At 50.3% G+C, this 10445-nt stretch overlaps 1 protein-coding gene across 4 annotated transcripts in view; it reads left to right on the top strand.

Annotated features, from left to right (window-relative positions):
• The window catches only part of Chka (choline kinase alpha), a 57744-nt gene that overhangs the window by 44482 nt on the left and 2817 nt on the right, over positions 1–10445 (top strand). For 3 of the 4 annotated variants that reach the window (XM_046445004.2, XM_046445001.2, XM_046445002.2), the window contains 7 exons: positions 1228–1361; positions 1677–1781; positions 2515–2573; positions 4644–4731; positions 5164–5272; positions 7083–7189; positions 8021–8102. In XM_046445004.2, the coding sequence (XP_046300960.1) occupies positions 1228–1361; positions 1677–1781; positions 2515–2573; positions 4644–4731; positions 5164–5272; positions 7083–7189; positions 8021–8102 (684 nt within the window). The remainder of the gene's footprint in view (positions 1–1227; positions 1362–1676; positions 1782–2514; positions 2574–4643; positions 4732–5163; positions 5273–7082; positions 7190–8020; positions 8103–10445) is intronic. The other variant, XM_046445003.2, reaches the window with a different exon arrangement.

The raw sequence follows: 10445 nt of genomic DNA on the forward strand, positions 1-10445 counted from the left end.
TTTGGTCCTTGCAGCCCCTGAGCAGCAGGCTGAACCACAGACCAGGTGTGCCACAGCCCAGGTGTGCCACAGGCAATGCACCACATTTCTGGGAATGTGTTCCTTCATCAATGGGCATATGATGCTGGCCCTTAAAAAAGCCACGGGAGGTGCCTTAAGAAGGCCGAGCATCCTCCACTCGAGGCTGAGCTTCCTGTCCGGATCGTGGCATGGCTGTTGAGAATGTCGTGGAACACGACATTCCTGAGTCGAGTGGGAGACAGCCTGGTGCCTTCAGGGCTCTCAGCACACAGCACCTGGGTTAGATGCACTGTCTAAGTGGGGAGCACGTCCCTGGCCCTGTGCCCTCTGTGTTGTGCCTTTAGAGACACGTCCCTTGGGGGTCTGTAGGGAGTAGCTTATGTGCAAGACCTGCAGAGTCCCCTGGACTTTAGGCCCCCTGAGAACACTTTGAAAGAGCTCCCAGAACAAGTGTGGCCTGCAGAGCCTGCTCTCTGCCAGGCCAGATGTAATGGACACAGTGAGAGCCACTGGCCCTGGCTCCTGCTGAACTCATGGTACCCCCTGGTCAGCACTGGTTCTGACCAGCACACCATCCCACCGGTGCAGGGCAGAGCAGAACCCCAGCTGAGGCACGCTGCTGAGAACAGGGATTCTGGTGCTGCGGGTGTGAGAGGGCAGAATCACATCACCATAGGAAAGGGGCTTTTAGTTCATTGAAATTTAAGGAAGGACTTTCTTAAAGTTAAAAAGCATTCATAAGGATGGGGTTGGGGCTCAGCTGCAGACTGCTCGTCTATATCGTGCGAGGCCCTGGGTTCAATCCTCAGCATCACATAAAAATAAATAAATAATGAAAGGTATTGTATATAACACACACACACACTCTCTCTCACACACAGACACACACACACACACTCACACTCTCTCTTCTCTTCTCTCTCTCTCTCTCTCTCTCTCTCTCTATATATATATATATATATATATATATATATAGCATCCGTAAGGATAGACTCTGAGAGGTGGCTTGCCCTCTCTGTGGAATTGCCATGGCAGTTGCTGGGTCACCATCTGTGAGGGCAGAGTGTCCATTCTGCAGGAAATTTTGTTAATTGGGTGAGACTGAAATGCTGTGCAAAAACTGACTTCTAATTCCTATGATTGTGTGATCTCACGCTTGTTAGATGACCTGGTAAATATCAGTTTTTAACTCCCTTTTTCTTTCAGAGCCGGCGATTAGACACTGAAGAATTAAGTTTGCCAGATATTTCTGCAGAAATAGCTGAAAAAATGGCCACATTTCATGGTATGAAAATGCCATTCAATAAGGAACCAAAATGGCTTTTTGGAACAATGGAAAAGTAAGTGGTCCGATCGATCAGGCCTCGATTAGTTCTGTACCAGGGCAGGCTGAGGCCTTTCTCTGCTGGCTCACTGGTGCGCCGGCCCTCAGGGGTAGTGTTTGTCTCTGGGGTAAGTTTTTTTTACATGGAGCAATTAATTCCTGGACCAAGAAAGATGACTTGGCAGAAATGCTGTTCCCCGGGGCGGGGGCAGAGCTAGCGTCCCAGAAAACCTTGGATCCCTAGTCGCCACCCTTCCCTCTTCTTTCTGGACTGGGACGGTCTAAGTGAAGTCTGAGAATCAAGCAGTGAAGCTTCACCTTTCTTTAACAGATATCTAAATCAAGTGCTGAGGATTAAATTTACTGGGGAATCCAGAATCAAACAGCTTCACAAGTTCCTCAATTACAATCTGCCTTTGGAACTGAAAAACCTCAGGTGAGAATTGACTTCTTTCCTGACAAGTGAGCACGTCTATCCAGAAATGTAGCTACTCTTGGTCACTAGAACTGTTGTCAGTTGGCGCTGGTGAAGCGCATCCTGTGCCTGGCATCTGTTGCTGGTTTTGCAGGGTGGATTTGACAGGCGGGTCTGACAGGTGGGTCTTGCTGCCCGAGATACTCTCTTGTGTTCCAGGAAGGCTTCACGGGGGGAGGCCGACTTTCAGACAGGTAGTTTGGTGCTTGGGGCAGCAAAGTCTGGGGCAGTAGATTTTTTCGGAGCAGAAGCAGGTGGGGGCGTGCAAGCTGATGAGAGAAATGCCAAACCTGAGCTTTGGGGAGCTGTGCGAATCCTGAGACTGATCTCTGAGAGGAGGCCCTGTACTGTTCTCAGGGTGGGGCTGGGCAGGCTTGCGTACCTACATACATATCTGTCCAGGATGTACAGTCCCCCTGCTGTGCTGGGCAGTACGTCATGTGAGGAAGTGGTGACCAAGATGTCATTTTTATTAGTCCAAGTAAACAATGACATAGTGTCAAGTTGCATAAATGCTGGGAAGGAATAGATCAGAGCAGACCAACACCCAGGGGCTGCCTTGCCTGGGACAGGAGGGAGCGGGTGCAGAGAGGCCTTGTGCGTGTGGGAGCACTGAAGAGCTGGTGTGGGCAGCGGGGCTGTGGGCAGCCTACATTAATCCTCGACAGGTGATAGTGACACCTTGATTTTCCAGGTCACTGCTTGAATCTACTCCGTCTCCAGTTGTATTTTGTCACAATGACTGTCAGGAAGGTAAGAGTCATCATGTAATGCTACAGATGGGATTTGTGTGTATGCTCTATGTGTGATAAACACCAAATGGCCATCACAGGACTATTTGATACATCAGATTATGCTGCAGTGACAGTACGTATTGGGTAACTATTAAAAAGAATTTGGGCTAGGCTGATGGCACATGCCTGTAATCCCAGTTGCTCGGGAGGCTGAGGCAGGAGGATTGTAAAGTTCAAAGCCAGCCCCAGCAATTTAGCAAGGCCCTAAGCAATTAGGCACTGTCTTAAAATGAAAAAATACAAAGGTCTGGGGATGTGGCACGGTGGTCTCTAGGTTCAATTTCCAAAACCCAAAAAATAAAAATAGATGTAAAGCTCTCCTTATTCTTTTTATTTATCAACAGAAAAATCTCTAGGCTATATTAAGAGGAAAAAAAGCAAGTTTTAGAAAAACATAGAGTATCATTCCACTTCTATTAAAATGTTGACTTGGAAAAAAAATCTGAAAGATTTTTCACTAAATGTGGAACTTGGACTAAAGACTTAAATGTTCTGAGGTGCATGTTGCCCGGGGCTTCCTCGTCCTGCAGCAGCTGGCAGACCAGGAGCAGCCATGCAGGCCCCTCCTGGCCCACCGAGCAGCACGGGGCAGCGCCTCAGACCACCTTCTTGGTTGTCCCAGCTGGCACAGTTAATGACTGTTGGTTGCTCTGCTTCAGGAAATTACAACGCCATAGGGCCCCTTACTGTCTCGGAGTTTTACCCAGCGTGATTTCCAATTTGGTCCTTCCTCCCTCCCCTCCTTGGTTTTGAAGCCACGTGTGCTCTTCCACTGGGTCACGTCCTCAGTCCTTTTCTCTTTTTCTTTTGAGGCAGGCTCTCACTGAGTTGCCCAGGCTGGGCTCAAACTTGCAGTCATCCTGCCTCAGCTTCCTGATGGTGCAGTTCCCACTGATGCTGCTGGCATTTCCTAGCTTGCCTTGCTGTCCTGGTCCTTGGAGGTCACAGGTGGCTGTGGTCCTGCTTCAAGACCTTCTTTGCCAGGCTCAGTAGTCTGTTTTGTTTGGGAGATGGGATCTCACTGTGTTGCCCAAGCTGGCCTCGAATTCCTGGGGTCAAGAGGTCCTCTTGCCTTAGCAGTTGGTTTTCAGTTCCACAGTAGCTCCTGGTCAGGTTCCAGCTGCAGTGAGCCACTAGTTTGAGCCCAGTCACCTTTGACCAATTGTGGGCTCAGTCGAGGGAAGCAGGGCACAGGCAGTTCAGTGCAGCCCTGGGGGCCAGCCATGGCCTTCAGTGGTGACCATTGTTGACAGGGCAGCGCACAGCACCACTGTGGCTCTGGATGGCCAGGGAGGAACAGGTGGGGATGTGAGCTGTACGTTTCTTCTGTGCTGGCGTTTGGGACACGGTCCTCCAAAGTTCCTTTGCAGTGCTCCTGGATGTAGGAGAAGTACATTGCCAAGCCTAGAGACCCTCACCAGGGACTCTGGGAGAGAGGGGCCAGACAGTAGCAAAGGGTCCACTGGCCCAGGTGCTGAGATGCTCGAGGGCTCACAGTGCGGACCTCAGGAGCATGGGCCTGAGTTCATGTCAGGCTGGCGGCTGACCGACCTCGTTCCCGAAATTCCACGCTAAAGGAACTGTCCTTATAGGGTTGCTGCTTGTGCTGTCCTCGGGCTCAGCCTGTGGTAGCTGTGGCAGGACACCATGTCAGCTCCTCAGCTGCTGTGCCCTCGCCAGCCACTGCCAGCAGCTCAGTCCCAGGGCTGCTGGGGTGGGTGTGAGTGGTGGTGCTTAGGTCACCAAGCTCCAGTGTGCCAGACGTCTGGGAGGTGCGGCCTTGACAGGAGGGAGAGGCCAGGCTGTGTTCCACAGTGAGCCTCCTGGTGCCAGGGAGGTGGCCAGGATCTGGATAGGTGCATCTGGAGTCTTTCCGTGTAGGAGGCCAACCCTGGTAGGAGTGCACCTGTGCTCCAGCCGCAGGACCCAAACTGAACTCAGTCAGGGTCCCCACAGAGGCAAGAGTCAGTCTCAGCTCTAAAAACGTCAGCTTTCTGTTCTAAGTCTTGCCACTCAAACTTTTTTGCAGGTAATGTCTTATTGCTGGAAGGCCGAGAGAATTCTGAAAAACAGAAACTGATGCTCATTGACTTTGAATACAGCAGTTATAATTACAGGTAATGTCGCACCAAAGGCTTAGCTTTCAGTACTGCTTTTTATTGTGATACATTATGAAATGATGTGAGGACAAGATGAGTGGCAACAGCACCTGAGCTGGAAGCACCGCTCTTGGAAGAGAAGGCTTTGGCCAGAGTGGCCGCTGGGCCAGGGGCTCTATGGATGGAACTCGCCATTTCCTGTGGCCTGTCAGAGCCTCTTCGCTTTCTCAGCACTGCTGTAGGAGGCGTCTGAGGCGGTGGGGCAGGCCAGGTGGGTGGCAGCGTTGTGCCCTCCACAGCTGTGACTCTGATGCCCATTGCTTCGCTCTGCTTGTCCACAGAGCTGCCACACCCTGTGCCCTCAGAAAGCCCGGGCAGGACGCGCCCGCCCTTCCCAGTGAGGGCTCTGAGGCGTCAGGTGTGCTCACACTGCGCTGTCTCCTCTTTCAGGGGATTTGACATTGGGAATCATTTCTGCGAATGGATGTATGACTATAGCTATGAGAAGTACCCCTTCTTTACTGCCAACATTCTCAAGTATCCCACCAGGAAACAACAGGTAAGAGATTCATTTTTATGGACTTGATAAGATAGTTACAGAAGTCAGTTTCATGCAATTAGAATTACATGTTTTTAAAGATGCCCTTTTAAAATTGTGTCATGGTTAGGCAAACCCTTTTGCTCATGTTAAAAATGTTATTTTCTGTTAACGTGGATGCCAACTTCACACTTCAGCCTTGTTGAGATCCGTGCTGGAAATAGTTGTCCTCTGTCGGAGACGAGCACTGCTTGCTCACAGAGGAGCTTCCAGTGTTTCCCACAGAGCCCAGCCTGTGCCTTCTGGGCTTCTTTCTGGGGAATGTGACCCTTCCTCTGTTGGTTTCACACTGTGCAGACAGAAGTCCTGTACGCCATGGTCAGTACCTGGAGGAAATGCCTTTAGCATGAGCAGTTCCCTTTCCTGTCTTGCGCTACTGGAGGAGCGTCATTTCCTCCTGGGACACCCCCGTCCCATCCCCCCCGCATTTCCACCCCCCACCCCGCCTGTGGTCTAGATCACCCTAAGGCCTAAGTACAGGCTCAGCAGGTGGCAGTGAAGCTGGGAGGGCAGGAGAGAGCTCAGCCCACCTCCCTAAATGGCCCTGATGTACAATGACTCTGTGTCCTGGCACCTTACTAGTGGCAACAGCAGCTCACACAGCAATCAGGAGTGAGGACAGGGTCAGGTGAGGACAGGTGTGTTTGCACTGCCACCTCAGTTCACTCAGGAGTGTCCTGAGCCGCACTCCTGGATTCCCCTTGGATGCCCTTTCACTGTGGCCTTGCTGAGGGGCCAGGCACTGCGACTGCCCTCTTCTGGCCACATCTCGAGGCTGAGGAGGGTGAACCTGACATGTGCAGAGCCAGGCGGCCAGGACTCCATGAGAAGGAAGGGCAGGCGAGGGGGGCCTGCTTGCCTGGGGAGGGGAGCACAGCTTCGCCCTGGTCATAGAGCTGGAGCGCTGTCCATCAGGACTGGCAAGCAGGCCAGGGAGGCCGTCAGAGGAGATCTCATTCTAATGAACCGCTAAAATCACACAGCAACATGTCATTTAAAGAAGTTCCTTCCTAGTTACATTTTCTGTTTTTTGTTGTTGTTATTTGGTGTGGGGGGGTGGGTGGGAGTATGGGGGATTGAACCCAGGGCCTTGTGCATGCCAGGCAAGAACTCTCCCAGCTGAACTGTATCCCCAGCCCCAGTTACATTTTTTTTTTGAAAACTTTTAAGGTAGTATATGGGTATGGAGCTTTATAAGATAGCCCTTGTGCATCTCTTGAGGTGATCTTGTATTTCCTTTCTTTCATCTGTGATGAAATAGTTTTAAATGTCTGGTCATTCTAGAGTTGCCAGGGTGAGCTGTCTGAATGCCTGGAACAGTCTCGGGTAAACTGTTTTTCCTCCAAAGCAAAGTCAGACTTGGCCAGTTTATGAACATGTGTGTAAATAGTCTTGGCCTTGCAGGGTGGGAAGGCACACACTTCCGTCTTGTCCAGTGCAGTTTCCACCCTGAGGGGACGCCTGCCAGCGCCAGGGTAACCCAGAGCTTTGCTCCTGGGAGCCCCGCATGGCACACAGGCCATTTTGGAGAAAGGTTTGAAAGAGGTGTACCCTCTTTCAAACCTTTCTCCAAAATGGAGATAATGAAAAACTTAAGTGTGGATTTAATTAGGGAAAAAACTGAGTCTATCTGAATCACTCCTCCAGAACTAGCAGCCCCCACGCCACACCCTTCCAGCAGAACCGTGGACACAGCTGCGTGCTCTGCACAGCGATGAACGGCGTCTGTTTCAACCAGCATTGGTCCTAACACAGTCACTTCTTTTTTAAGCTCCATTTTATTTCCAGTTACTTGACTACATTCCAGAATGACTTTGAAAACCTCAGTAGTGAAGAAAAATCTGCTATAGAAGAAGACATGTTGCTTGAAGTCAATAGGTAACGATCCTCCTTTGAAAGCCGCGAGTACAGCTTGCCCCTTTATAAACTGCCTGGAGTGCTTGGTCATGCCCACACCTCATCCAAAATCGAGGCTTCTGCTTCCTGTGGTGGCAGGGACCGTAGAGATCTGATTCCAGCATCAGCAGCTAAGATAGGTACTGGGTACCGGGACAGTACGCCTGGTCCAGCCACATGCAGGACCTGGCTGTGTGAGGCTGCTGCCACTGTGCTCATGTGACACTCTGGCTTCTGGAACCAGTGGAAACAGAAAAGCGCAGGCAGAGGAGAACCCACAGAAAGGGCAGTACCAAGGGACTAGGTGGGCCAGGGACCTCCAGGACGCAGAGGAAGGCTGGTCATGTAAATGACACTCAGGCATTGTTGAGGAGGAATGTGGATTCAGGGTGACAGAGAGGGCTGGAGAAGATGGCAAGTTTCACGCACTCATCTGCTTCATTCCCCTTCTGTGGCAGGGAGGGAGAGGCATGAGGGTGGATTTGGGAAGCCCTTGCCTGGGGAGCAGTGTCCCAGGGCCTGTGGGGAGAGGCAGCGGGCCAGCAGGGCTCTTCTCACTTGCGCCTACGCATTCACACTTGTGGCAACAGTGAGGCCACCATGGTCTCCGTCCCTGTGCTGTCAGTGTGCTGTAGCCAGGCAGCTGGGTGTGCTCACTCCTGCAGGTCCCTCTGTGCCCTCTGACATGTAATCCCACCAAGTGGTCAAGGCATTGTCCCCATCCAGCCCAGATGGCTGGCCATCCAGTGGGAAAGGGCTTCATCAGGGGTGTGACGGCACTGAGCAGCTCACGTGTTTCTTCTGTGATTACAGGTTTGCCCTCGCATCCCACTTCTTCTGGGGACTTTGGTCCATTGTACAGGCCAAGATTTCAGCCATTGAATTTGGGTACATGGTATGTTCAGAGGTAGCTTTCATCTTCTCCTGGGGAAATGTTGTGACGCATGGGAGTGCTTGGAAGCAGTGGCTGTTACTCGCAGAAGTGACCTGCTCCCTCAGACCCTGAAAGTGGTGACCTGGTGGCACCAGGACAGCATGGTTCTCACTGTTGCCTTGGGAGGTCACCTCACTCCTGGGCCCACTGGCTTTGCCACCCAGCTTCAGGGCAGTGCCGGATAGGCCTGTGGTCTGAGGAGGCCTGGAGAGATCGAGACCTTCTGACATAAGGGAGCCTGAGTGGCAGAGTGTGGGCACTCCTCCTGCGCTGCCAGGGTGTGGTCATCTGCCCACTCCTTGTGCCCACCTGTAGTGCCCAGCTTGGGTAGAAGCTGGTTCTTTTTTTTTTTTTTTTTTAAAGAGAGAGTGAGTGAGAGAGAGAATTTTAATATTTATTTTTTAGTTTTCGGCAGACACAACATCTTTGTTTGTATGTGGTGCTGGGGATCGAACTCGGGCCGCACGCATGCCAGGCGAGCGCGCTACCGCGTGAGCCATGTCCCCAGCCTCAGAAGCTGGTTCTTGTTGATAAGTATTGGTACTTATCTCCTGGTTCTTTTTCAGGAGAATTGTAGCCAATTGGCTTGTAGCCAATTCAGGCTGTGATTTTAATGGTAAGAACTGTCCTTGACATTGACACCATTAGAGAAGTCCCTGTGCTGGGGCTTCATCTTGAGGGAGGACATGGCACAAGCCAGGCCTATGGCTCCTTTTCCCTGGGGCAGGTGTGGGAGGTGCTGGTTCGTCTTGTCCTCCTCGGCTTTGCACAAGGTGATTTCCACTTCTAGGCAGAAGGTTTGGTGATGTAAAGACACCATTAGGCAGATAAATAAGAGGAAATTGGGTTTTTTAAGCAGATTTGGAGTCCTGGTCAGATGACACTGTAAGACAAAGCCGACTTCAGAATAAGAAATATTACCAGAGACGAAGAATGGCATTTTGTAATAAGAGGACGTAAAATACTAAGTGTGCACCCAGCTGTCTTGTAAAAGACATGAAACAAAACTGACGAGACTGAGAGGAAAGAGGCGATGCAGAGTTAGAGTGCATGCTCCAGTCCTCTGGGAAGGGTGGGCAGGCGGTTATCAGCAGTTGCCGAGACAGGCAGCTTCACCTGCTGGTCCTTACCGGGTGCTCGGCTGCGGTATCCACTCTTCCTGCGCTCAGAGCAGTGCGTGCTGTGCCAGAGAACAGGGTTTAATAAATCTTAAAGGATGTGTCCTCATGGAACTTAACTGATGTCTAGAAAAGGTGAATATCTAGAAAACAGAAGGCTATCTAGAAAATCCCCAGTGGGCACAGTGGCACTTGCCTGTAACCTCAGTGTCTCAGGAAGCTGAGGCAGAGGATTCCAGGTTTGAGGCTGGACAAGAAAAAAAGAACACAATACCAATATAGGGTGTCAAGAGGAGGGTCTCTGCAGGTCTAACTGTGTAAACTTATTTTAAGAAATATTGTCAGTTGTACATGGGAATAGTACCTTCAATTAATTAATTAATTTTTTAATGTGGTGCTGAGAATTGAACCCAGTGCCTCCCATGTGCTAGGCAAGTGCTCTACTGCTGAGCTACAGTCCCAGTCCTTGTGCCAGCACATTTGACAGTGTAGATGAAAATGCATAGTCTTTGAAAGATAAAAATGTCCAAAACTGATATAAGAAATGGCTATATGTTTGTTAAACAAATTGAATTCATAATAAGAATGGGCCTGGTGGCAGATGCCTATAATCTCAACTACTGGGAAGGGGCTAAGGCAGAAGGACCACAAGTTTGAGGCTACCCTCAGCAACTTGGCAAGGCCCTGTCTCAAAAAAGAAAAATGCCTGAGGATGTGACTCATTGGTAAAGCTCCCCTGGGTTCAGTCCACAGTCACACACTCTCCCACTCAAGGACCAAAGTAATTCATTTCAAAAAATGATGTGGGGCCAGGTGTGGTGGTGCACGCCTGAGTCCCAGCAGCTTGGGAGGCTGAGGCAGGAATATGGCGAGTTCAAAGTTCAACAACAGTGAGGCACTAAGCAGCTCAGTGAGACCCTGTCTCTAAATAGAATACAAAATAGGGTTGGGATGTGGCTCAGTGGTGGAGTGCACCTGAGTTCAATCCCCATTACCAAAAAAAAAAAAAAAAAAAAAAAGGAACAACCATAGAGTTATGGGGGGAAAAAATCTCTTGATCTCATGCCATGTACTGTAGTTAACTTGAAATGGACTTGTAAAAGGCCAAACTATTAGGCTTCTGTAAGAAAAAAGAAAAGTCTTATGATCTAGGCAAATATTTTATAAGTTCCATAAAACACAGTTA

This window comes from Marmota monax, unplaced genomic scaffold, assembly GCF_021218885.2.
Source record: "Marmota monax isolate L192 unplaced genomic scaffold, Marmota_monax_Labrador192_F-V1.1 WCK01_AAM20220418_F8-fsc00038, whole genome shotgun sequence".
In the NCBI taxonomy this organism is placed as follows: domain Eukaryota; kingdom Metazoa; phylum Chordata; class Mammalia; order Rodentia; family Sciuridae; genus Marmota; species Marmota monax.